This window comes from Cucurbita pepo, chromosome LG06, assembly GCF_002806865.2.
Source record: "Cucurbita pepo subsp. pepo cultivar mu-cu-16 chromosome LG06, ASM280686v2, whole genome shotgun sequence".
Taxonomy (NCBI): domain Eukaryota; kingdom Viridiplantae; phylum Streptophyta; class Magnoliopsida; order Cucurbitales; family Cucurbitaceae; genus Cucurbita; species Cucurbita pepo.
Genome location: NC_036643.1, coordinates 528,836 through 553,183, shown reverse-complemented (window position 1 = coordinate 553,183; position 24,348 = coordinate 528,836). Strand labels below are relative to the sequence as shown.

General features: G+C 37.9%; 4 protein-coding genes across 6 annotated transcripts; 3 read left to right on the top strand and 1 right to left on the bottom strand.

Annotated features, from left to right (window-relative positions):
• Positions 1 to 3,339: 3,339 nt before the first annotated feature.
• LOC111797607 (maf-like protein DDB_G0281937) lies at positions 3,340 to 7,563 on the top strand. Of its 2 annotated transcripts, none has more exons than XM_023680663.1 (9): positions 3,340 to 3,435; positions 4,294 to 4,365; positions 4,451 to 4,525; positions 5,042 to 5,125; positions 6,081 to 6,150; positions 6,238 to 6,329; positions 6,696 to 6,737; positions 6,840 to 6,920; positions 7,223 to 7,563. In XM_023680663.1, exons 1-9 carry the CDS (start codon positions 3,409 to 3,411, stop codon positions 7,292 to 7,294), a joined length of 615 nt encoding a protein of 204 aa, XP_023536431.1. In that variant the 5' UTR covers positions 3,340 to 3,408; the 3' UTR covers positions 7,295 to 7,563. The 2 variants fall into 2 exon arrangements, with proteins under 2 accessions (XP_023536431.1, XP_023536430.1); XM_023680662.1 differs by having other exon boundaries at positions 7,196 to 7,563.
• An 87-nt stretch (positions 7,564 to 7,650) lies between these two features.
• LOC111797606 (sugar transporter ERD6-like 6) lies at positions 7,651 to 11,722 on the bottom strand. The gene is made up of 18 exons (XM_023680661.1): positions 11,288 to 11,722; positions 11,017 to 11,079; positions 10,840 to 10,929; positions 10,684 to 10,743; positions 10,511 to 10,576; positions 10,365 to 10,430; positions 10,196 to 10,271; positions 9,872 to 9,936; positions 9,695 to 9,787; positions 9,488 to 9,568; positions 9,315 to 9,399; positions 9,094 to 9,140; positions 8,942 to 9,004; positions 8,637 to 8,696; positions 8,485 to 8,550; positions 8,334 to 8,393; positions 7,977 to 8,091; positions 7,651 to 7,886 (listed from the first exon to the last, which is right to left on the bottom strand). Exons 1-18 carry the CDS (start codon positions 11,477 to 11,479, stop codon positions 7,774 to 7,776), a joined length of 1,461 nt encoding a protein of 486 aa, XP_023536429.1. The 5' UTR covers positions 11,480 to 11,722; the 3' UTR covers positions 7,651 to 7,773.
• A 439-nt stretch (positions 11,723 to 12,161) lies between these two features.
• Positions 12,162 to 16,235, top strand: LOC111797615 (probable DNA-3-methyladenine glycosylase 2). Its single transcript, XM_023680671.1, has 2 exons — positions 12,162 to 13,655; positions 15,679 to 16,235. Exons 1-2 carry the CDS (start codon positions 12,547 to 12,549, stop codon positions 15,698 to 15,700), a joined length of 1,131 nt encoding a protein of 376 aa, XP_023536439.1. The 5' UTR covers positions 12,162 to 12,546; the 3' UTR covers positions 15,701 to 16,235.
• Positions 16,236 to 17,237: 1,002 nt separating this feature from the next.
• On the top strand, positions 17,238 to 24,336 carry LOC111797614. Of its 2 annotated transcripts, none has more exons than XM_023680668.1 (4): positions 17,238 to 17,380; positions 21,200 to 21,449; positions 21,552 to 21,825; positions 22,254 to 24,336. In XM_023680668.1, exons 3-4 carry the CDS (start codon positions 21,790 to 21,792, stop codon positions 24,312 to 24,314), a joined length of 2,097 nt encoding a protein of 698 aa, XP_023536436.1. In that variant the 5' UTR covers positions 17,238 to 17,380; positions 21,200 to 21,449; positions 21,552 to 21,789; the 3' UTR covers positions 24,315 to 24,336. The 2 variants fall into 2 exon arrangements, with proteins under 2 accessions (XP_023536436.1, XP_023536438.1); XM_023680670.1 differs by having other exon boundaries at positions 21,181 to 21,449.
• The last annotated feature ends 12 nt before the right edge of the window (positions 24,337 to 24,348 follow it).

Sequence of the window (24,348 nt, the reverse complement as noted above, 5' to 3'; positions counted from 1 at the left end):
CACCTTATATTATTCCTTCTTGACTATTTTCTCACAAGTAAAACAAATGTTTAGTCAAATAACTAGTTAGTGGGGTATCGAATTTTTTTCAAAAGTAAATTCATTGGCCATAATTTTATTGATTTATTCTACATAATAAAAAAAAAACAAATTTATTGCTAAAAATATGAAAGCTTCAAATTTTGTCATAATTAGACAAGTTGAATCAGAATCACGTTTGGTTTGCGATAAACGATAAAGATTCGCATTTCACATTCATATATGAAACGACGGGTGACGGCTCTTCGTCAAATTGCAGTCAAATCCATCACAGGGAAGCCATTGAACCTGAGCGGCGAAAGAAAGTGAATAGAAGAAGGAAGATTAGAGTAACTAACGGCGTCAGAACAAAGGTGGATGTGATCTGAAACTGAATCTGTCGGCCAAAAAGTCCGTGATTATTCGGCCGCATCGGAATCAAGCACGGACACAGGCGGCGGCCCCGCCATTGGCTGTCCCAACTTGCACCGGAAATCGGTATTGAAAGTGACGGAAAAAAGGCGATGAGCAGAGATATAGATTCTTGTTTCAAGATTGGACGTTGGCGATGAGGATTCTGAACAAGGAATTTTGTTGAAGCACAAGGGATTCATTCATTCATTAAAAATAATAATAATCTTAATAAATCAAAACACATATATTTATATAACATTATACCAACTTATTTATTAAAAATTAAAAATTTAATATTATAATATAGTATTTAATAATTAAAATATTCTATATTGTTCAAAATTTAAATATTATAGATTCTTTTAAAATATAATCATATTTACTTGAGTGGGAATTTGAGTGAAGACAAAAACAAGGAATATAATATCGTCCCTAACCCCATTTATATGACGGTGAAAAAATGTTCTCCACTCCTTCATTCCCAGTCTAAATGAGGAATTCTCCCCTCGTTCAGAGTGGATCTCATGCAAATAAAATAACGTTGAAAAAATGAAGATATTACCACTAAAATGATTTAAATTGCATCTCATTTAGATGGTTCTCAATTATTATATTTTGACTATAAATACAAACCCCACAATATACTGTATCAGAACTACCAATATAAGTATGTAACTTAAAATTTAAAATTTAAAATTCTATATCTTATATTTATATTTAATTTGCAACACATTATGCCGGATAAGATACCACACCATATAATATCAATGGAATATTTAAACAATTTGTTATGTCACCAAATATTAATTATATATTTGGAATTTCCTCAAGTGGACATAAAAAATTTAAGACTCACCTTTTTGGACGATAAAACATGTTGGGAAGGAATGGAATAATTAAACTTGCACTAATTTAATGGCTTAAAATCTTTTGGGTCATCTAAGAAAAGAAATAAGATTTGTTTTCCCCGTGGAAGGAACCAAAATACTCCTGAAAATGGTGTATTCACGCATATACCCACCCACTTAGGTAGCAAATTGCATAGATTAGGATAACATTATCTTCCTAATTAATATCCATCCAAAATGGCATATGTTCCTTATGTTTTTTCTATGACGCAAATGCCACAAGATTGACTCCTTCGTTTCTTTTGTTATTCTCATCTCATCTTCATTTGTCACAATATACCCACTCAACCACAAAAAAGCAACCCCGATATTTATTCAGTCGTTGAATAAGATGACGATTTCAAAGTTTTAAATATGTTTAACAATGTTACCGTGATGTGTACCACATCAGTGAGAGAGGAGAACAAAACATTTTTTACTAGTGTGTAAAAATCTCTCCGTAAAGGAGAATTTAAAGATGACAATATCAGTTAGCGGTGGACTTGAACGGTTACAAATGGTATTAGAGCTAGACACTGAGCGGTGTCGTAGCAATAAGGTAGAGAAATGAAACCTCTCTTGACGAGGGAAGCATATTAGTTAAATTTATTTTTGTTTAAAACTTTATTTTATTAAAATGATTGAGTTTATGAAAATATTTCATATTAATTTTTTTAATGATTTAAACTTAAAATTTGAAGATGGTGTTGGACCAAATGGCGCGGAGAGGAGTCCGGCCAACGTGGAGCAACGTGGGAAGCGAGGCAGAGTCACGGTGACTGGAGTCTGACTGTACAGTGTACGGAGCCGATAAACCCAACGGCTAAATTGTGTTGCTTAATTAAACCAGAGGTCCAGAATACAGCAAGCAGAAGGCACGGAGCCCCAAGTTCATACCAAATTTGACTGCTCCGTAATGGACAACTGGCAGTTCCCACATTTGCAGGACATAAAATTATAACTAATGGTCATAAACTTTTAATATTTTCTCTATAAGTTAATATTAAAAATTAATTAATTATTTATTTTTTTTCTTCTAAAGAATCTGAGTATCTGACCGTGTTTCCGGTGGAAAGCAACAGGTAAAAGGTAAGCAAGGTCGAACCCACTTGGACCCATTGGCCCACATTGGGTCCATGTTTTTCTAGTATTTATACGTCAGAATTGGCCGCCAAATCACCAAGCACTGATCTGAAATTAATAGATATGGCGATGGGGTCTGGTTCGAATTGGACGGCGCAGCAGAACAAAGCGTTCGAGAATGCTTTAGCCATCTACGACAAAAACACGCCGGGGCGGTGGCACATCCTCGCCAAAGCCGTCGGCTCGAAGACGGCGGAGGAAGTGAAACGCCACTACGACAGGCTCGTTGAAGATGTCAACCGGATCGAGACCGGCCAAGTTCCTTTCCCTAATTACAGAAAACCCGGACCCGCAGGCCGAGGATTTCGCTTTGTTGACGACGAATAACGGTAATTAAGGAAGATTATAAAATTTATTTATATTCTAATATATTATAAAAATAAATTAATATATATATATATATATAAAACAAGAATTTCTTGTGATAAATGCAGGATGAGGAGCCTACGCTTGCATTGAAATATGAAGGCTAAATGTAGCTAGTTTTCGTCACCCATCTTTATTGTAATTCCTAGTTTTATATCTGTAGTCCCAATTTGTTATATAATGAATAAATACTCTATTAATAAGAGTTATTATTATAAATTATTTATTAAGTTAATTGAACAAATAGATATTTTAAAGTTAATTTTTAATTATCCAAAAACCAATGTAATCTATTATTGTTATTTTGAGCTTAAAAAATCGTTAGTTTAATTGAACCTATTTGTATAATTTAAAATTAAAAGTATTTTAAAGCACGTGAAATTGAATTTGGGCCGAGATTGGGAAAAGCCCATTTTGTATTGAAGCCCATCTAATAAAAGCCCAAACGAATTGGTTCAAGTTTAGAGACCCGAAAGAGTGGAATATAAAGTCTCGTCCCGCCGATAGAAGGTAGTGGAGGGATTACGCTATTCGTCAGTTGCGAGTTTCAACTTTCAACTGATTGGCGAAGCGGGGAGTCATGGAAGCTAATTCATCTTCGTTTAAGGTACGGACTGTTTTTCACTATTTCCTGCTAGCACGGTTGCGCGTTAAGGTCAAGGAACTCTTTTTCAAATGGTTTGTTCGTTTTTACGGCTGTGCATTTGACAAGATTCTTCGAGTCTCTTTAATGGAATCGATATGTCGATTGCGGACACTGATATATAGCAGATATTTACTACCTTTCAGAAGAAATTACGTTTGTTGCTTGTAGATATTTGATTATTTTCTAGTGCTCCATGTTGAGCTTAGTTTTCTTGTCTTGTTTTGTTTTGATTTTGAAATTTGCAATGACTTCCACTATGAAAAACTGTGGAACACTACTGAGGCTTGCAATGGTCGACCAATGCGTTTAGTAGAAAATGCAGATAGTCGTTTGCTTAGTATTTATCTAGATACCGATTACAATTGTTGAAGACAAAAGAATGTTGCAATTGCATAATCCAGACTGAAGGAAGTTTTTATTTGAGTATTGTGAATGTCAATTGTCAGTGCCGATCTATCGGATTGGAAATGTTGCGGATATTTTTATAAATATCACAGAGTTCCTAAAAGTTTTTAAGAACTGTTCGTAGTAATAACAATTATTTAGCACTTAATCGTCGATAGTACTTATATTCATATTATTGTTAATTTCCACTACTTATTGATGATCTTTTCCACATTTCATTGAGGTCTCCATCGGATTTTGGAGAAAAAAATGTTTTTCCGCGATGTCTAATTTTTTGGTCAATAAAAATATCAATATGTTGATTAAAATTTTACTCCATTTTTAAATATAACCTTAGCATTACAGTCTTTAAACAACTTTGAGAATCATATCAACTTTAAAAAAAACGCTCTTAACGAATGTGCTGTTTGGCAGATAATTTTGGGATCATCTTCAGTGGCGCGTAGGAAAATATTATCTGAGATGGGTTATGAATTCACCATTATGGTATTGTCTACCTACATGTACTTACATGACCTGACAACTTTCTCTTCTCAGAATGTTTACCTTTTCTCTCTCTCTCATAATGAAGTCTGCAGATATTGATGAGAAAGCCATACGCAAAGAAAAGCCGGAAGAGTTGGTTGTGGCTCTTGCAGAGGCAAAGGTTAGGTATCATCTTGTGATTCATTTGTGCTCCACCATATTCTGCAACTGGAATATTAATGCGTATGTTATTGGTTCCCTTTTGTTAATCGCTTGTGCTATATGAGCACTGTCGCCAAAAGATAATCTTGGATTTATGATTGTCTTTGGTTCCATGCTATCATGACAGGCTAGGATTTAGAAGCTTCTATTAGCTACATAATATTTCTAAAACCATCCTAGAGTGGATACAGTGATTTGCATACTTTGGATATTGTGCTTCGACGGTGAAGAACGAATAAATTATGTAAACGCAAGATTTGTCTAACTCTTCAAGCTAAGTTCGTGGATTCCAAATTCTAATGAGCCAGGAAAAATGTGGTCACGTTCATCTCTTTTGCATCTATTTATGTTTTTTTCGTTTCCCTTTTAAAATCTCTATCTATAACCTTTTGAAATCTCCATCTATAACGTAAATTAGCATGTGATTATTTTTGTGCAAGCATCTTGTATTAATTAGGTATGAGATTCATCTCAGGCTGAGGCCATCATATCCAACTTACAAAAGAATCATAGACGTGAAGAAGAAGCAGATCCCACAATTTTGATTGCTGCTGACACAGTATGTTTTCCTATGTTAGTGTTAGTCATTCTCTCTGTTAAACAATATGATGCATGGTGGCTTGGAGTTAATCTTTTCTAGTGTGCAATTTTTCGTTGCTCTTTGAAGTCTTAGCTGACTTGACTGTTTCATGTCAAAGGTTCTTCCACCATCTTTCACAATTTTAGTACGGGGTTTGGTTGTGGTAGTAGGTGGCTTTGGCTTATTTCTTAGATGATGGATATTTATTGTCAGGCAGAAACCATCTTAGGAACACTCTCCATCAATGACTTTACGGACACACAGCCATACAGATAATTTTTTATTATATCAAGTCCTTTGACATCCGTCCGTTTTTGTATATATTTTTATAATGTTTTCTTAATTTTCAACTTGAACCATATAGATAATTTTTTTGTGCGATGTTCATTGCACGCCTTTATCTACTTGACTCAGTAAAGATAATAAGAGTTTTGTTGCCTTCTAAATTGTCATGTTGAATTGTCTTCGTATTTTCAAAATTGACATCAGAACTGTAGACATTTCTAATGTTTTTATTATTTGCATCTCAAAAACTTTTTTTTAGAGATAATAATAAAAAGTTGATTAGTATGATTTTCATATCTGACATTCTTTCTTTCTTTCTTCAATCATGCAGCCGATAATGGCAAGTTGATGCTTAATGGTCTTTCCTCAGTCTGTTCCCTTAACCAATAACCAGATTAAATATATGGTCAATCCCATGTGAAAGACCTCCCGCCACATATTGTGCCCCTGTTGTACTCATTCACCTTGAGATAGAAGTTTATGGAACAGTTCTCTTGTTATATATGTATTCTTAGACCCGTTGCATATTGTATCCTCAAAACAGAAATGGTCTTATCGTGATAACTTGTGCCATTTCGACCCTTTCTTGTTCTGTTTGCAAAGTTCCTCTTAACATACTTTCTTACTTCTATTGGTAATTGATGTGGAGGTGGTGATCTATGAAGGTGTCATCAGAGAAAAACCAGCCGGCAAGGAGGAAGCACGACAATTTATGAAAGGTTTGTTCACGTAATACTAATAGTACTGCATTTCTATGTTTTTACTATTTCTTGAATGTTTTGGTTCGATTAAAAATTATTTTGCAGATTATTCAGGAGGGCATGCAGCGACACTTGGATCTGTATTTGTTACAAATCTTAAAACAGGATTTAGGAAAGGAGAATGGGATCGTGTAGAGGTATAGATATACATGTTCTTTTATTGATGATAGTATTTTAATGAAAAGACACTCGCGTTATGGAGACTGTTACCTTCTAATTGATTCAACAAAACAAATGGAATGATATCCTACTTTCATAGACCTACTATAAACTTCTTCAATCAAACAACTTGTCATGGTATGTGCTCTGCTGTGGGACCAGCCAAATAGATGCTAGATACTGTTATTTTGCATCGAGGGAAGGAGCTTCCTGTTCTGCTTATCCAATATTTTCTAATTCCTAGCAACTGGTAGATGACTTCTAGAAGATTTTGGTTCTGTTTTACAATATCTCATGTTTTTTTGTTTTCTTATGCTATCTGATATTGACGAGTGCTCTTACAGATCTTCTTCCACGAAATACCTGATGAAGTCATCGACAAGCTGGTAGAGATTTCACTTTCACTGGTTGTTGGTTGTGTTTTCTTTAGGAAAAGGAAATGTTGCATCTTTTGTCATCTTGTTTTTCCTTTTTTCTATACATTTCAGGTCGAGGAGGGGAATGTGCTCAATGTTGCCGGAGGGCTGATTATCGAGCATCCTTTGATTTTACCCTATGTGAAAAAAGTGGTTAGCTTCCCTTCTTCCTTTCCTTTTCCCATCATTTTCCTTTTCCTTTCCTTATCCATTTTACTTTTTAAACATGAATTTTAGTTTTTAAATTTTGTTTTTACAACATAAGTTTTTTTTTATCACATGGGTAAACGTGTGTTGCACGCAAGTTTCCTCGGTCTATAAATCCTGAAGATTAAGACTTTTTAACTGAGGAGATAGAGTTTTACATATGGCCAACAAATCGGTTGGGACAATCCACAACTATGCCTATCGTTCTTGATTTCTTGTAGATACCTTCGGGCTTTGGATCTCTGCAGGTCGGGACGACAGATAGTGTGATGGGCCTTCCCAAGGCTCTGACTGAGAAACTCTTGAAGGAAGCCATTTAGGTGCTATGGACAATATCGCATTTGACCCTTAACTTATTTTGAATAAATTATTCTGGCATCCGTTGGACTTGGGTAACAATCAGCTTTTATTTGTATTAGCATTGTTATTCTGGTTGTAGGGACGTTCATTTCCACACACAAAAGCTAATTGGTCGTACAAGTAATATGTGATATAATGCCATTAAAAGTGTACACACGTTGCACTTGTGGCAAAAAGAAGCAGTCATGAATGGAACACATTAGTTGAATTGAATTTTTCCTTTACGCAATTTTTAGTCCTCCACCTTCAATTCTATCTTTCGATCCTCTACGATGAGTCGTGATTAGCCTTATATAAATAATTATAAACATCGATGAAGATGATATAAGGCAACTGCCATTTTTATATATAGAGGGGAAAATACATAAAAGTTAGAGCTGCATAAATAGGCTTTCTTTCCAACAGGCGGGTACCAAGAGAAACAGAAAAAACAACCCTCTTATCTGAAGGAGAACTGAATTTCTTCCAGTGTTCTTCCTTTGGTTTCGGGGACCCAGAGTATAATGAATGTCAATGTGAAAGCACTCACCAACATGTAGATGGCGAACGTTCCTGCAACCAATAGCGCAGCAGCAACGACATGAAATTTGGATGTATAATGCGATTCAAACATTGAGAGAGACATAGAGAGAGGGAGCAAACCTCCATTGCTCCATTCCAAGAGCAAGTTTGCAGTCATTGTGACCAACCAAGCAATGAACCAGTTAGCTAGCGTTGCTATGCTTCCAGCGAGACCCTTGATATTAATGGGAAGAATCTGCAGCAGTTTTTTTTTTCCCTTAGACAACTAGAAGCATAATTCCGACCAGCTATGCAAATCAGAATGTTCGCAACCAAATACAGGTAAAAGTTGTTCTTTCTTAGACTAGGACACAAGCAACAGTTCGATTTGCACTCTACTCACTATGATTATCAAATTTCATACGGGTCGAAAGAAAGAAGCAGGCAGCATATAAGCCTACATTACTTGCAATTTTACATGGATGGAAGTGATGATACCTCAGACATTATAACCCATGGAATAGCCCCAAGACCCAGAGAGAAGAAAGCCACCAAGGCCTGAAGAAAAGAAATAGGCAGATGAACATTTCTATGGGAAAATTACTTCAGAAATCAAATTGTATTTAGTGCTGCTTAGAAATAAACATACCACAACTCCAACAACTGATAGAATGCTCAGAATACCATATAAATTGGACGTCTCGGGGGTATGATCCTGATTTTACATCAGAGGGAAGACGTGTTAGAGAAGGTAATCAACAATCTCAAAATTATAAAATACAGCCCCTCAAGAACTCTTACCTTCAAAAAGAAGACTATGGAAACAACTAAAAGGCTAAACGTCATTCCAGCAGTGGACACCTGAACAAAAAAGAAAAAAAAAAAATCAATTTCCATTTACCATCCATAATGTAGTAGCTCAAGCCCACCGTTAGCAGATATTGTCTTCTTTAGTTTTTCTCTTCCAGGTTTCCCCTAAAGGTAAACATGTGTGTTAGGGAGAGGTTTTCACACTCTTGTAAAGAATGTTCGTTCAACCGACTTGGACTTCACAAATAATAACTTGAGAACTACATTAAGAAAAAAAAAAAAAAAAAAAAACTTACGATAAGAAGAATTCGACGGCCTGCTCTGTCAACCAACCATGTCGTCATTGCAGTGGCAATAACCTAAAAAGGCAAGAAATTCCATGTCAATGCCAAATTGGCAACAATGCATGGATATAATCATTTGTATCAGGCAATCCTTAAAGCTGAACCTGGACTGCTCCGATCCCACATGTGGCAGCATTACTTGATTTAACGCCTGTTTCATACAAATATAAATTGAATACTACATATCAATGAAGTGTTAGAAATTAATGTGATTCAGGTTTAGGGTTTAAAGCAGCAAGATTAAAGAACAAATGATCTCTTCCACACTGCTTAAATAAACGACGACGACAACGACCACGGAGTACTAAACGAATTTCTTCCTTACCAGCAGCTGCAAATATGGTACTTGAATAGAACAAAACTGCATTAATTCCAGTAAGCTGCTGCAACATTAGTAACCCAATACCAATCTGCAATTTGGATGATAGCAAAGATCAATTAGCCTGTCAAGTTGGAAAACTGAAAGAAAACTTGCAGTCAATGGTAGAGTAGCTATACCATCAAAGGAAGCCAGTATCTTCTCCGCTTGAGGTCTGCAAACCGGATTGTTGTTCTTTTGCCTGTGGATGCTACGGACCTCTGCACCGTATGCATCATCAAAGAGAGATGAGAGGATTGGACAAACTATTCATGTCTGTCTTGCATAGAGTTTTTGAGGAATGAGGACAATAATTAATAACTAACTCGCAAATTATGCTGATTTACCTTGATTTCATTCACTTCAATAGAGATATCAGCATCAAATCCACGAAGAACTTGCAAGGATGTTTCAAATTCTTCCGTCATACCCATTTTCGCCTGGACTCAGTTTGATAAAAAAACGCATAAACAGGGTGATGTAAGCCTAAAAAAATCACAACGAAATCGATTTGAGAAACTCACCAGCCACCGAGGAGATTCTGGGATAAAAAACAATCCAGGTATCAGAATTGTACAAGGCAAAATTCCTGTGAAACACAAGAATTCTTAGAAAGGAATCTTTATCATAACTAAGCCAATAAGCTTTAGAATGCATTTCATAATCAGTTGCCAAGGAAGGCCTGGAATTGTTACGCAACAGCTGAAGTCCACTCCCTGTAGATATGAAATGTTTCCACACCCTTATAAGAAATGTTTCGTTTCCCTCTATAACCGATGTGAGATCTTACATCTTAGGTGCACATTTATCCCATTTACCAATAGAAGCATGTCTCTCAAGAGAATTACCCAGAACTGCAAGCAGTCGCCACGGCACGAAAAGTCCAAGAACATAAGCGAGCATTATTCCAATGGTGACAGAGAGCTAGCAACAAGAAACCACAGTATTAACTTGGAAAAGCATGATCACATCAGAAAATAATGGTGAAATCAAAAGAAATCAATAGTTCTAACCAACCTGGTTAACTGAACCAAGGCCCCCTCTCAAGTTTTGAGGAGCTATCTCAGCAATATAAACGGGTACCTACAATCATACAAAAATGTTGTAATCTCAAGATTCTGTAAGAGGTAAAATTTTAACAAAATAGATACTCAATGTCTAACCGTATATGAGATTATTCCCACACCAAAACCTTCCAACAACCTCCCCATGTAGAGGAAGGAAGAATCCTACAAAGCATTAAGTTAGTAGGAAGAGTGAGAATTGAGACTTATTGTATTGCCGTTTACTCTAAATCCATTTATAAGTAATACATCAGGATGATCAACCAACTTACTTTTGCAAATGATATAGCAAGCCAACCTATAATATTTGGAATGGCTGCAATCATCAAAGACTGAAATAAAGCAAGACAAATGAATCATGGAAACCAATAGAAACTAAAACAAGATATAGTGAGCTAAATGGAAAATGATTCATGAAGGAAACTTACTCCTTTTCGACCAATGTATTCGGCTATCTGACCACTGGATATGGCGCCAACCATAGCGCCAACATTGGATAAAGAACCGAATATAGAGTACTGAACCAAAAATCAGATATTAAAAAGCCAATGTGATGATGTTCGAATGGTGTTGGAAAAAGAAAGGAATGCATTATGAATCCTCACCTCCGGGACTGTGAGCCGTAGATCCTTCATTATCGAAGATTGGGTGGGAGATGAATATCCACACTACACCAAGTGATGCAAAATTATATTAAAATTTAATCCGCCAGTAGCTGTGAGATCAGAAACGCGGTCTTGGCAACAGATCAAATCAAACACCAGAATAATCAGATTAACTCAATCAATTCTCAACCAGAAAATTCTCTCCTATATATATATATATATTTTTTGGCACGATAAAATAAAATATAGAAGATCGAGAAATGATGATTACGGTAAAACCAAACTGGATTGGACCAAGGGCGACTATCAATACGCAGGCAAGAACTGAAACAGAGCTATCACGAATGGCCTGCGATGAGCCCATCATACTCGATTGCCTCGATCCCATACGATACCAACTTCCGGTGTGCAGGAAGGGCTTCCTGAGATCCCTCCCTTCCTCATTCTCGTCCCTGAAACTCATCTCTTCCCGCTCTGTTCCGAAATCAACAACGATCTATTACGTCACTTTCCGATTACCAATAAGAACAAGAGATTGGAATAAAAATAGGTTCCCTAATCAAATGCCAATCTGTTTGCCTGATTGGCAAAGAAAGAAACGCACGCCAATCTGTTAATTGCCAATGAAAGAAACGCACGTTATTTCTCGTTGGTACAGGAAAATGAATGACAGAACAGAGATGAGAGAGGGCGGGAGAGATCAGTCTCTCGTTGTCGGCTAAATTTATATACTTCCACCATGGTGGGACGTCCCGCAGTTTTCTCGGTTAAGTGTTCCATTGACTCGACTGGGGGCCCAATAACGCGATCCAGGCTTCTTCTTCTTTAACTACGGGACAGCCCATGAAATCCGAGCCCATGGGCCGACTGTACGTTACGCGCCAACAAAGGTCCCATTGACTCGATTGGGGCCCAATAACGTGATCCAGCCTTCTTCTTCTTTAAATATGGGCCAGCCCAAGAAACCCGAACTCATGGGCCGACTGTACGTCACGCGCCAACAAAGGTCCCATTTACTCGATTGGGGCCCAATAACGCGATCCAGGCTTCTTCTTCTTTAAATACGGGCCAGCCCAAGAAACCTGAGCCCATGGGCCGACTGTACGTCACACGCCAACAGAGGAGCGTGAAGAAGCGGAGAGTTGATTTCCCAGTCTGGAGGGGAAATCGAAAGCCAGTTGGGTTAGAGAACTGAGGAGCGAGCGGGCAGAGGCAGAGATAGAGAAGAGAAAGAGACTGAAAGAAGAACGTCACCGGGATTTCATTCTCCTCAGTCGCTGGTTATACCATTCACAATCCACTTGTCTATTCTTTAACCTAATTTAAAATCCCTAATCTGTTCAATTTCACATTTACTTTTCAATTTCTTTCTGTTAGCCTCAATAATCCACTTCTTGTTCTTTCACTTGGGGCATCGAGTTTTGCCCTTCTTCCGATTCTCCACCGCCGCTGATCTTGGTTTTGTACAGTGTTTTCTTCCAACTGACTTGTCTGGGTGAAAGGAGATAGCGCAGATTGAACCCTTTACATATGGGAGAGCACACGCAAGTGCAGGTTCAGACTCAGACCCAAAGCCAATCTCAAGCGCAATCGCAGGCTCAGAACACGTTTCATGAATCCTCCAACTCCACAACCACTATCGCCCAAGCTACTGTGGCATTAAGCGAGGTGATGAATGCGCCATCGCAAACCTCTTCTCCGCCATCCAAAATGCCCTTGCGTCCGCGGAAGATCCGGAAGCTCTCGCCTGATGAATCGGATCCAAATTCCTCTCAGGTTGTTGCCATTCCGGATGGGCCGAAACCTATAGCCACCAGCAAATCTAACAAGAGCAAGACGGCCCAACAACGCGCCGCATTCGCGTCTGCCCCGGTAATGCTTGCCCGATCACTTTCCTGTGAAGGCGAGGTGGAAGTCGCGCTTCGGCATCTCCGGAATGCCGATCCGCTCCTTGCACCTTTGATCGACCTTCATCAACGTCCTACCTTCGACAGTTTTCAAACCCCATTCCTTGCCCTTACTAGAAGTATCCTTTATCAGCAGCTGGCTTACAAAGCTGGCACCTCAATCTACACTCGTTTCATCGCTCTCTGTGGCGGCGAGGCTGGCGTTCTTCCTGAAACTGTACTTGCCTTGAGCCCTCAACAGCTCAGGCAAATTGGAATTTCGGGTCGTAAATCTAGTTACCTTCATGATCTTGCGAGGAAGTATCAAAATGGGATTCTTTCAGACCCCGCAATTGTAAATATGGATGATAAATCGCTTTTCACGATGCTTACAATGGTCAATGGAATTGGGTCTTGGTCTGTTCATATGTTCATGATTTTCTCGCTGCACAGACCAGACGTGCTTCCTATCAATGATCTTAATGTTCGCAAAGGTGTTCAACTTCTCTACAATCTTGAAGAGTTGCCTCGACCATCGCAGATGGATCACTTATGCGAGAAGTGGAGGCCGTATCGATCGGTTGGGTCGTGGTATATGTGGAGGTTTGCTGAGGCGAAGGGGGCTTCTTCAAGCGCAGCAGCAATAGCTGCTGGTGCTAGTTTACAACTGCAGCAACAAGAGCACCAGCCGGAGCACCAGCATCAACAGCAGCCGCAGCTTCTTGACCCACTTAATAGCATTCTCAATCTTGGGTAAAACCTTTATGGCTTTGTTATCTTCTCTTGTTTATATTTTTCCACGTATTGCATGTAGTTTAAGTTGAAAAATCTCATCTTCCTCTATCGATGTAGAAACTAAAATAGTTTTTCTTTTTTGTGTTGGAGTTTCCCTTATTTGCAGTCCCAAATTGTGTTTCTTGCATCCATTATTTATCAAATGCGGCATACCATACTTATACATGGTGTTTAGAGAAGTTTTTTTTTTCTTCTTTTAATTGCATCTAGCTTCTAACGAAAGATGTCTGAATATCTAAATTGACGATACTTATTTGCATGTTTCTTGTGATATATGAAAGTAAGCTTTGCGTGGTATATTTCGACCTTTTTTCTGGGATCTGTATGCTTCTTTTTCTTGTCTGTACTCTTGTAACTCTATAGCGTGCTTCCAATTATCTGCATTGTTTTCTCAGATATTAATTTTTCTTGCAATCCTTTTACTTTTGAAATAAGCAGAAAGTTTCATCGATATAATGAAATATACAAAGCCACAACCTATGGGCTATATTAAATACTTGTTCCCTTTATTGTTTAGATGCTTGGTGAAAATGAGCACCATCCATGCTTGTTAGCCACATTATTTTTGTCTTCGGTTTTTGCAGGCTTCTTATGGTAGGGGAACATAGCATAGGCCAATATCATTGAAACAAAGCCACATGCAAAATTTGATAATATAGGAGCAGATTTCTGCATTTGTGGAATATTTATTCAAGTCAGTCATCTGTAGTGAAAAGTAGTTCTTCAGAATATTAGAAAGGTATATCATGTTCGAAGTTTAAGATGGTAACTTGAGTATACCTTGGGTGTACTTGGATCATTGATCTTCTTGGAGTGGTCAAGGAATGTGGAAGATGAATATGGAAGTGAGGATCACTCTTAAGGGGCATCGATTATTCATATCCTCCTCCTCCTCTTCTTCTCCTCTTCTTTGGTGCTTTCACGTGGTGAATGCATACTGTTTTTCTCCCCCTTATGCCGTTTTTGTTTCTTTTTCTTGGAAGTCTTGAAAGTTTGTAGTCTGAACTTGATAGATTGACAGACACGTGTTTGGAATTTGTCCTTGTTTTGATTTGCTAATACTAGAAGTCTAGAACTCTCAGATTTCGATTTTATATTCAATTTTTTATGAAGCCATAGCTTACCACTATCAGTGATTTGAAAAGCGCAAAAAAGCTCTCCTAGGTGCGCTTTTTAGAAAAGACAAAGGTGAGGTGCTCCTATGAAGCACACTTGAGGCCCCGTCTCTGTGCTTGAAGAACCTTTTTTTATTTTATTTTTTTATTTTTTTATTTTTTATTTTATTTCTAATTTTTTAGGAAGAGATTCAGAAGTGTTCTTAAAAAGTTCGTTTTTCACCAGATTCTTTTATAAAAGTTCTAATTTCTTAAACTTCTCATTATCCTATTAGTTGTAAACCTATATTTTCCATTTATCAAAAAGTTATTTGCATTTTTGTATTTGAGTGCTCCCAAAAAAGCCATCGTTTTTTTTTATCTGCACGCTTTGCAGAAGTCCTAGAAGAGAGTACTGTTTTTTAGTGTGCCGCTCTTTGAAAAACACTTACCACTTATGTTGATTCTATAGTTGAGGTTTGGAGAAGCCATGCAATTTCTCTGTTGGATCCAGAAAATTTAATTTGTATCGCTAAGGTTTATGGTCATGAACACAAATCTTGCTTGTTAATGCTCTTTTTTTTTTTAATAATTGAAAACGATGAGGCAGCAAGATAGGCCCCTTTTCTGGAATAAAGAGAGAACAAACTGTGGAACACTTGACAAAAACTTATTGTTGCTGCCCCAGGATCATCTTAGGCATCTGTTCTGTCTTGGCCGTTGGTTCTTGAATGATTGCTCTCTCGTCTCTTTTCCTATGTTTTGGATCATTGGGAAACAGTAACAAACTTTTCTCCGTTCTTTAATTGGTGTATCGTTCAATTCCTTTATTTGCTACTCTTCATGTGATTCGTGTTGCTCATGTGGATAATGTTATTTATGTTTAGGGCCTGTGCTTGGGGGCAGTGACTCGGATCGAAAAGAGTACATCTTTGCAGATAGCCCAATCAGTTCATCCACTGAATGATAAGTATGCCAATTATGTGGGAGTAGAAGACTCAGCAATGAATATTTGGCTCCTCGAGGTTGGATACTCTAGACTTCAATATTAAATAATGAAATGACATGTGCTAGTTTCCTTCTCTAGGTAGGTTGATGTCACTTTTAAGGCCGTCAACATGTATCATGTGGCAAGGGATATTGATAGAATGTTCCTCTTGAATGTCTGTGCTTTCAATGTGATTTAGCACGAGTTCGACTTCGAGAAACCCGCTTGTTCACTTGCGCATATTCAACGACACAACAATCTGTAATGACTTTATGATCCATCTTTTACCCTTTTCTCTACTTCAATTTTTCTGAAACATTTATCTTAGTTTGTACATAGAAAATAATCATTTATGCGGATAGTCGATGGCTGGCTGTGACGTTTGCTATTCGGACTTGTAATCCTATCTCATCTTGCCTCATCTATTCAACATGGGAGAAAATGCATTATTGCTCAGTAGCCTCATTCATCTTTTTTACCTTTGAAAATACGGCTGGTGTTTTTAGTAAGGGGTAGCATCGTAGAATTTACCTTTGAGAACTTGATTTATAGGGACTATGAAGCATGGATTCTGATGATTTTAGCTGGAGAAACGCTGCAGTTGGGTTTGTAAACTTGTCACTTCGAATCAAATGGCTTTGAATATCTGAAAGTGACAAGATTTGGGCCGACTACTTGTTGAAATGAACTTTGGAACCAATCAAAGTTGAATGAAAGAAATTACATTGGTTTGAAGTTTCTCAATGTAACCAAGCGAATTGAATGCACTCTTGCTTTTAATCTATTTTTTCTGAATTTTATTTGCACCATTTATTAATTGGTTACATATTTAATAACCTACATATGATTAATTTTTCTTTCTTTTTCTTTCCTTTTCAATTCAATTCAATGTGATTGATGGAATATGTTAGAAGTTATTGAAGTATGTTCAGATTTAGTCAATACACATAATTATAAACAATTTTTATGAGATGCATATTACAATGGGTACTATATTTAAAAAACATATGAAAATTTAAAAGTAACATTAATACCATTTATCTTTATAATAAAAAATAAAAGATTTTACCATTTACTTTTATAACAAAAAAATAAAATATTTTTACCATCAATATATACACGAAAATTCTTACCAATTCTTACCAATAGTTAAAAGAGTATTATTGAAAGTCATTTGTGAAATCAGTGTTAACCGGTGATTTTATTTTTAGTTTAAAGGTATTTTAAAGATAAATTGTAAATTAAAAAATATTTTTGTTAATTTAGTTTTTTTCTTTTTTTTTTTTTTAATTTATGTCCAACGGTTAATAATATATATATATTTAAAAAGAAAAAACAATAATCAGATTATTTGGATCGTTGCGGAGTCCGTACCCAGATCCCATTTTACGGACATTCCCGCGTTATTTATTTCTCAAAAGGCGGACTCAAATTTCAATATCTCCCTTAACCGGGAAACTTATGTGATTGCTCTCTCCGGGAACATCTTTCCAAGTCTTTGTTCGCGCGGTTCTTAATTCAGATCGAATGTTCAACTCATTATGAAATCGAATCAGCTATCTCTATCTTGTAATTCCTACTGTTACCACAGCGTTGCAAAGGTCAGTATTCAGTAACACTTCATCTAATAGATGAATCGCCCATCTCTGATTCCTTCATGTTCTTTTGTCTATCGCATTATACATTTTATATCTGCTCTACTGTTGAGTTGGTACTCTGCGCGGTCTAATTGAGGGCTGATATTAGGCGATTCTTTTTTGATGTGCCTTTTTTTTTCTTCTGATTTTGTTGAACAAATGCCCCTTTTGTTATGTGTTCTCACCTGGCAAGGAGCTTGGTGAGGGCGTCTATTAGATAAAAATGAGTTTCATCTCAAACTAATTGGCAACAAGAGGAATCCCATGTATTTTATAAAGATATTGAGTTAGAATCCAATTTTTTTTTAACCGAATACCTCTGTCGGCTTCATGAACTCTAATACCATATTAGATAAATACAAGGTTCCATCTCGAAACCAAACGGTAATGAGAATAGTAGTCCATGTAACTTATAAAGATTGCAATACCTGATCATCTTTCCAACGTGGGATCCTTAATATACTAGTTACTTTTTTTTTATTGAACTGATCCCGACTATTTGACTCTACTGTGTTCTTATTTTACTGCTTTTAAATTAAGGGTAAGATGGGAGCGCTAGAGATGATAATCATGGATTCCAGATTATGAGATCATGTGCATTTGAGATTGGATATCATGTGGGTTGCGTAGAAAGTTGAATATACGAATGGATAATGGAAAAATGTTAGAAAATTACGCAGTCACAGACTCACAAGATAGATCTGCATTGGACCCAGGAGAGTGCCCGCCATTTTAGTCAAGTGGCAGCCACTAGAAAAAGAAGCGTTGCATTTGAGGGATACGTGGATAAGTTGTGAACCTTCAAAGTCTATTCTGGATCGTTATTTACGATAAATTCTGCCTTAAGATTTCCAATATCCCGTACAGGCAGGGCTACTCATGGACCATTAACGTACTCGTTCCTAATCATACTGCCCACGGTATTAGTATTTCAAACCACGTCTCCCTTTTTAACTTGGATTTGAGGTAATTTTCAGATTCTTTGCTTGATCTACTTCAAAGGATATTGAAGTTTTAAGTGCGTGGTTATATAGATTGTTGAATTGAAAAGTTAGTCGTCGGCGAATACATTTCTCCTCAAGCGGTCTTGGATTTTATCACGCATGAATAAGCTTCGTAGCTAACCGACTTCGTGAACATTTTACTACACATCAAACGATTTTTAACAACGGGCCGGTTATAGAATCGTCTCAATATATTTCTCCAGGAATTGTAGGACACAAGTTTCTTGTTTAGGACATTTATTCTAATGTACCAGTAGAAAGGAGAAGATTACTGAGGATAGGCTTCAGGCTTGGAATGATTTCGGAGAGGAAATATCAGCAAGTAGGATATTACCTCTTCTGGTCAGCATACCCTCTGCCATTACAACCGACGTTCTTGTAGAGGGGTATTTGGACTTGACCAGCTTCTATTTTCTTGACATCTCGCACGAGTAGCTCATAGAGTCTTCTTGCTTCCTCAGCTGTTTTACCACCACCAACAGCCCTCGCTACCTTCTCAAAACGGTCTGGTGTGTCCTGGTCATAGTAGGCTAATGCCTCCTCAAATTTCTTGTTTTCTTTTTTTGTCCAGGATGAGTAATACCCACGTGCCGCCGACGTGACAGAGCTTGATGCCATTACTTTCAGTTAGGCTGGCACTGAAAAGTTGGGATATGACAGAGAAGCTTGGGGAAAAGTATGTCTGAGTAAGCAGGGGAGGAAGAAGGTGGGGATGGTAAGAGCATGATTTTCCTTTGCTCCTTATATACTGGAGGTGGAGTGTTTGTGTAGTGGGATCGGTGCAAGTTGACGAATATATATTTAAGGCTAAAAGATATGATTCGTTTTGTTGAGCAGACGCTAGAAAGAGTGTCGAGGGGACTGGCTGTAGTGAAATCCTTCAAAAAGTCTCTCTTTTTTTTTCATTTAAATATCATCAGCAAGTAGAATTTTCTCGAGAATTTACAGCCTGGTGGAGGATTAGATCCAATTCTTAGCCTATCTCTTGACACATAGATGCGCCCATGACAAAAGTTTCAACCCACCTTTGAACGTGTAAAAAAAGCTAGTGAAACATACCTTTCCTATTTATGGTTGGTTCTTTCTTTATTTTTCTTATTCAGCTGCATGCTATAATATACCATACATATTCCATCTCCAGTATGATTATTCCTTCTCTCTCGAAAATAGATACTCAACTACTACAAAATGACTTTAGCTACAGTTTCATGGACATGACAAGTGCTTTGATGCAAAAGATCCATCTTTCTGTGCGCATACTGGCACAAATTTAAATATGTTTTAGTGCCTAAACATCTATCCTTTCTTTTATTACGATCTCCAAAAATTTTAAATTCTGATTTTATTCTTCGAATTCATATTCATTATCATTTTGATCTTTCAGTTTTAAAATTTTAGTTAAAGTTCTTCAGTTTTCTATAAAATTTTAGTTAAAGTTTAAAAGTCTGAGAATCAAAATAAAAGTTAATAAAATTGAAAAAAACTAAAATATTTGAAAGTTTGGATCCCACTCCCACTTATTGTTGAACTTTAAAAAAAATTAAATTATGAGTGATGTTTCATGTTTGATTTTATGCATCAAAACTCACTATATCGATGGATTTGTGAATTTGAGAACCATACTACCTGAGTACCATTTGTGAATTTCGCGACTCAAATTCATCGTTTGCGTTTATTAGTAAAATCATCTTTGAGTTTTGAGGTTCCTGGTTGTGCGTTGGAAATTAGCATCCATGCCTCCCTGTATTTTACGAAGTTGGTCTTGTTGAATCCGGTTTGGAGGGTTGCAGCTATATCCTATTTTGAACAGCATGGTTGAAAAGCCGAAGATCTTAGGCAGCCTACCACTCGAATTGAATCTGGAGATCTTACCAACTGTTGGTTGCTTTTAGAAGAAGCCTGAATGTGTGGAACTTTCTGTTGGTTCTTTCTTTTGATGTTGGAATGGTAGTCTTGTAATAAATAAAGTTTTTATTTCTATTCAGTGGATTATGCTGCAAGGATCAGCACACAACGTTCTGTAACATACTTAACTTTTCTTTCAGAAAATTTCTATGGGGTTTGTGTTCAGCCCGAGAATTTTGGAAAATCATCTCCGTACAGCTCCATAGGGAATGTAGATCCCAAAATAACAGTCTCCTAAATATGTAGTTAGGTTCTAAGCGAGTTGGATGAATTTTGACGTGTGGCCATTGTTATTCGATCAATGCCTTCGAAGGAAAAAGAAGCCTTTGGCGACTAAATATATTCCGAAAATTCTGTGCAATAACTAAATCTCTGTACAAGCCCTACAGAGAATCTAGATTCCAAAATAGCAGTCTTTTAAATATGGTTGTTAGGTTCTACAGAAACTTGGATGAAATCTAAATTGCTGCAATGTATTTGATCAATGCCTTCGAAGGGAAACGAGGAATTTGTTGACAATTTAGTATTGACTTAGGAACCGAATTTTCATTCCCACCAGTTAGGCTAAAGTCATGGGTCTCTTATATCAGAGTTGCAGCAAATGCTGTGGTTCCAGAAAAATATTGAAGTCGCTAAACGTTGATGGCAAAATCCAGCTGCTTCGGGGTACTATCTGTATAACTTAGTTATACACTAGTTATTGGTGATGATTATCTCAATCGTCATCATCGCAGTTAGGGGATACCTTCTTGTTCTATTATTGTGTTTATGAGTAACATTCACTTTGGCTGGCTTACTGCGTATGATTTCTATTTTCTGGAAAATTCTTTGTAATCAATCCAATGCGAGTAACAGAGGAAATCCTCAACATTAGAGCTGTATGTGAAGCGCAAGGCAATGCCAAGGGGCACTCTCGAGGTATGCTGGAGAGATGGCTTCAAATTCAAGGCATGCTCAGATAAGCCTGACAGATGCGCAAACCAAGGCCTTAATGATGGCTTCAAGTTGAACTTAAACAACTTCTTCAGCTTAACCCAGAGTATGAACCGTGGGTGTTAGTGATGCAAAGCAACTATTGGGTTTGCCCCACGATTCAGTGACAGACAGCAGAAATGACAACAAAGGTAATTGGATTTCAAACTAGCAAAGGGTGGTCATGAAAATTGAAAATGGTCGATTGTTTGAAAACTATGAAAAGTTTTGGTGACAAGTTTGCTCTCTTTTAGGATTCTCAGAAAATTTTGCCCGGTTTCAATAAAGACAGAGATACCACACCAGAATGTCATATACCTCAGGGTTGGATGAGGGAGTACCCTGATAATGGTTCGTGCAGAAATAATCTGGGCCTCACATGACGGCAGAACTGCGGTTGGATGTACCCGATCGTGAAAGCATCTTGATAAGCCTATCTGTCCTCAGGGTTTTCTCCTCACATTTTGGGCTCCCTTCAATTTAACTACACAAATGGGTCAATCTATGGACCCATTCATCAATTATCAGGTTTTCTCAAAGTTTCCAATTGTGTCTTCATGTATCAATTTGTAGGAACCTAATTACTATAAAGTCCTTAATTATATATATATATATATATATATATAATTTAACCATATTTAATAGCATAATTCATGCTCAAGGTTGACTCTGTTATCATGTGAAGGAAAATATGAACAATCTAGTAATTCATTATTATTTTTTGGATTTTTCAATATAAAATAATCTAGTATTCACATTGAGATCTGATCCACTGCATTATCAGATCTTCAAAGAAAGAAGTTCTTTGATTGATTTTCCTTTCTTTAGAAATAGTAATAAATGAGAAGAAAAGGATTGGTGGAGAGATCATGTTCTTGGCTGTAAATAAAATAATAAACAATTTGTTGTGTTTATTACATCGACCATTTTAATTGAACAAAACCATTTGGTTTCAGGTTGAGTATGAAAGCTGGGTGGACGTGGAGGAGGAGGAGGAGGAGCAAAAGGCAGAGGGATCAGAGATGGAGAAGATGCAGCTTTTGGAGAAGCCACACCCCCACCCGCTGTGCTTCATTGAAGAAAGAACAGACAGCCGAGAAGACATGTTCTGCTGTGTCTGCAAAAAAGAACTGTTTCCACCAGCTTTCATTTGCTCCCTCTGCAAATTCTACATTCATCAATCCTGCATCCACCTCCCTCCTCAAATCCTCTCCCGCTTCCATCCCCACCATCCCCTTTCCCTCACTGAAACCAATTCCGACCATTGCCATTGCTGCTGGCAGATGCCACGCGATTGCTTCTACATCTGCACCCATTGCCAATTCATAGTTGACATCAAATGCATTCTCGCTGATACAAAACGTCCTGGCTTGAACTTGTTAGGCAAACATTTCAGCCATTCACATCCCTTGATCCTCCACAGCCAGATCACTACCAGCAAGCTGGTTGCTTGCCATATTTGTGGACTGTTGCTTGTTCCTGGCCCAACTTACTTTTGCTCAAAATGTAGTATCGGCTTTCACAAAGCCTGCGCCGAGCTGCCGCAAGAGATATTGGAACCCGACCGCCACCATCACCCACTCTTCCTTTATCCCCATGCCCCGCTTCAACCTTTCTGCAATACCTGCAAAAGTCAATGCTCGCGGTTCGTTTACAGCTGTGTTGAGTGTGATTTCAATCTCCATGTAATGTGTCTAGCATCTTCACATCACAAGCACGACTTCATCAGATTTCGGACTATAATTAACTTCAGATGCCTGCTATGTGGTTGGCCGGGACATGGTTTTCCATGGTTTTGTAGCATCTGCCATCTTTTGGCTCATGAGAATTGCGCTGAATTGCCCCCATCTCTCTTGGTTGTTGGACACGACTGTCCTCTCACTTTCACATACTCTCACCCTTTTGAGGATAACAGTAAGTTAGCTTGTGAAATCTGCAGAAAGAAGGTTGAACCACAGTTCGCAGCATACAGCTGCTCCGAATGCAGCTATGTCGTTCATTTGGATTGTGCTGGGAAGAAGTACATGCGGGGACAGACTAAAAGGGACAGTCTAAAACTCAATCTTTTAGGGGATGAAGCGCCAGCATCGAATAATTCTTCAAAGAAAACGTTTGAAGAAGTGGGTTCGGTTGAGATTCTGCATTCAAATTGTGAACAGGACTTAATCCTCTGCAAAGAAGAGGGTGACATTGATAAACAATGCCGCAGATGTATGCAACGCTTCGCGGTCGCTAAACCATCATACTCTTACAGTTGTGTTAAGTGTGGTTTCTTTCTTCACAAAGACTGCGCTGATTTGCCAGTTACAAAGAGGCACCCGCTCCATAAACATCCTTTAACTCTCATCACTACCCAAGATGTGGCATTCCAGTGCCATGCTTGCCTGCAGTTCTGCCATGGTCATGCCTACCACTGTGAAGAATGTCTATACACGCTCGACATTCGCTGTGTTCTGATCGAAACCAGGAAACTCAAGCATCCGAGCCACCAGCATTTGCTGTCTCTTGCACAAAACCACGAGGATAAAATATGTAGTGGTTGTGGCGAGAGCAACCAGGCGGTGTTCGAATGTGACGATGGCTGCAACAACTTCTCCTTGGACTACAGATGCGCAACTCTTCCACAGAAAGCAAGATGCCGATTCGATGGTGGTTTGATGGATCTGAGTTTCTCCGTGGAAGATAAAACAGGGGAATATTACTGTGATGTATGCGAAGAAGAGAGGAACCCAAAGGTGTGTTTTTATTACTGCAAGACGTGCCGTTTAGCTGCCCACCCTGAATGCATCCTTGGGGAGTATCCATGGCTCAAGTATGGATCATATGAAACTCACAAGCATTTGTTGAGTCTTGTGGCAGAGGGGAAGAGGGATTACTCTGATTGTGAGCACTGTGGGAAACCTTGTGCCGGTAACTTGGCCTATGAATGTCGCCGCTGCAAGTTCAACGTCCACGCTATTGGGCGCTGTTACCACGACCAGATAATCAAACGAAAACTAAGTTTCAAGCTCAAGTGATAAATTTTATCTCTGTGTCAGCATTATTCTTTAT